Here is a 2,107-nt window from a genome sequence, read left to right as displayed (position 1 = left end):
CGCGCGGAGCCTGACCTTGGCCCCGCCCTTCGTCCTGTCCCCGCTTCCGTCCCCTGCGTTCTCGGCCTCCTAGGAATTGCGAGAAGAGCCGCAACGCAGCTCGTCTCTGAACGGCCGCCCGCTGGCCAGCGGCCCTGGTTGCCCCGGCACGTGGGCGGCGGCGGCGGCGGAGGGGAGGCGGGCCGATCTGCTCACCCGACACCCCGGCTTCCTGACTGCTGCGGGGCTGGGCCAACCCCACCAGTCTGCCCGCTGGGCTAACCCCTCCTTGACCCGTGCCCTGACCTCCGCCGGGTCGGCAGTGGCGGCCCTCGGAGCCGCGGCCCTTGGAGCCAGAGCCCCTGGGAGCCAGAGCCCCTGGGAGCTGCCCTTCCAGCACAGGGCCTCTGCCGTGCCCCCCCACCAGTTCCCTGAAGCCCCCTCCCCCACACAGGTGGTCCAGCCACTGGATGCCAAGGGTTGTGGGTCCCCAAAGGGTCTCAGGCCTTTACTTCCACCAGGCGGCCATGAGGGGGCCAGAGAGGGGGTCCTAGCTCCCAAGGGTCAGAGCCCAGGGACTCCTGCCCCAACCCCCACAGACCTGGAGAGGTCCACGGAGTCAGAGGGGACCCAGCCCTGACATGGCTCAAGAATGGCAGCTTGACCAGGACAGGAGTCCCGGGCCACTGTCCAGTCCCGAGAGGCCAAGTGCAGCCCAAGGGTCAGCAGGTTCTGCTCCAGGCTGGCATGCCCACTAGGGTGGCCCACGCCCAGGCGGGCAGGGCGTCTGCAGCTCCCTTTTGCGGCCGTGGGCAGGTGTCCGGCTCCGGGTGGTGCTGGCAGGCTGACGTCCGCAGGGCGTCTTACTGTGGGACAAACTGGGGCCAGGACACAGCCCCAGCAGGTGGGATGAACGGGAAGGAAGGCCAGAGCAGAGCTAGGGGGCAGGGGCCCATCTCGGGGCGTCACCCCAGGGAAGACTGGGGTGACAGAGTGGGATGCGCCCATTTCCCCTGCTGCCTGGGCACACGGGGTCCTGCTGACCGGAGGGCCCAGATCAAAGCAAAGTCAGCAGGGCTGAGCTTCTGGGGTGAGGGGGGGGGGACACAGGACCGACTCTGGGCCCCGGCGCCGCCCGCTGGGCACTGCAGCCCCTTTCGCTCCTTGGTGCGCTCAGGTGGAGGCCAGCCAGGGCTGAGACCCTGGGGCGGGGAAGCTGCCCAGAGGCGGAGCTCGGGGTAGAGGAACGGACTGCAGAGGTGATGGGGTGCTGCTGGGCCCACTGCTGCAGAACCCCCAGGCTCTCTAGGGCCCACCGAGGGCCACTGTGTGCACCCCAGCATGGACACAGGGTCCCCTCCTCCAACAGCCACCCCAGAGACCCTGGCTGGGGGAGGGGAGGGGCATCGTCTGGCCACTCGGCCAGGCTGCCACCCTCACCAGTGCCTCTGCTGTCACAGCCGTGAGGATGTCACCGTCACCTGCACAGCCAGGCGACGGCTGCCCCTTGAGGTCAGGTCACTTACTGGACCCCCAGAAGCAGGCCCTCACCTGCGGACTGCCGCGGAGAGCACACCAGGCAGCAGGGGTCACCTAGCGCCCAGCCGAGGGCCAGGAGCAGAGGCTGAGGAAGGTCTGGCTGGGGCCGTTGAGGGTCCCGCTTCCAAGCAGGGGGGCCAGGGTGCCCCTGCCAGGCAGAGACCCCTGCGTCCTCTCAGAGAGGTGTCCTTTTCCAGGCCCGGCCACCTCGAGGCCACCTTGATCCAGGCCTGCTGCCGACTGGCAGAGCCAGGGCAGGACGCGAAGGGGTGACCGCGGCTCTGCTCGAGCCCGCCGAGGGCTCCAAACCCCGACTGCATGTCCACCCCAGGGAGCTTTGAGGTCTGGAGTGGGGACTGGGCGGCCCCAAGGGGTGCTGGACACGGGTGTTCGGCGGATCGGGGCGACCCCTCCGGAGGGCGGGCCTGGCCAATGCGTCCAGGCTCGCGGGTTCCAGCAGCGCGGAGGAACGGGGCGCGGCAGCGGTTACGGGGCACGCGGCTCTGGGAGAAAGCGCGGCGGCGACTGCGGTGATGCAGCCCCCGGGCCGGAACCGCACGTCGCCCCGGGCTCGCCAGCCGCGGAGGCG

At 70.2% G+C, this 2,107-nt stretch overlaps 1 protein-coding gene across 1 annotated transcript in view; it reads left to right on the top strand.

The window, feature by feature from the left end:
* BAHCC1 (BAH domain and coiled-coil containing 1) overlaps nt 1-110 on the top strand; it is a 22,039-nt gene extending 21,929 nt beyond the window's left edge. Inside the window, exon 8 of the mRNA XM_012734755.1 lies at nt 74-110. Coding sequence (XP_012590209.1) covers nt 74-110 — 37 coding nt within the window. The remainder of the gene's footprint in view (nt 1-73) is intronic.
* The last annotated feature ends 1,997 nt before the right edge of the window (nt 111-2,107 follow it).

The sequence above is a fragment of the Condylura cristata genome, unplaced genomic scaffold (assembly GCF_000260355.1).
Source record: "Condylura cristata isolate star-nosed mole 26May11 unplaced genomic scaffold, ConCri1.0 scaffold00068, whole genome shotgun sequence".
Classification (NCBI taxonomy): Eukaryota; Metazoa; Chordata; class Mammalia; order Eulipotyphla; family Talpidae; genus Condylura; species Condylura cristata.
This window is presented reverse-complemented; position numbering and strand designations above follow the sequence as displayed.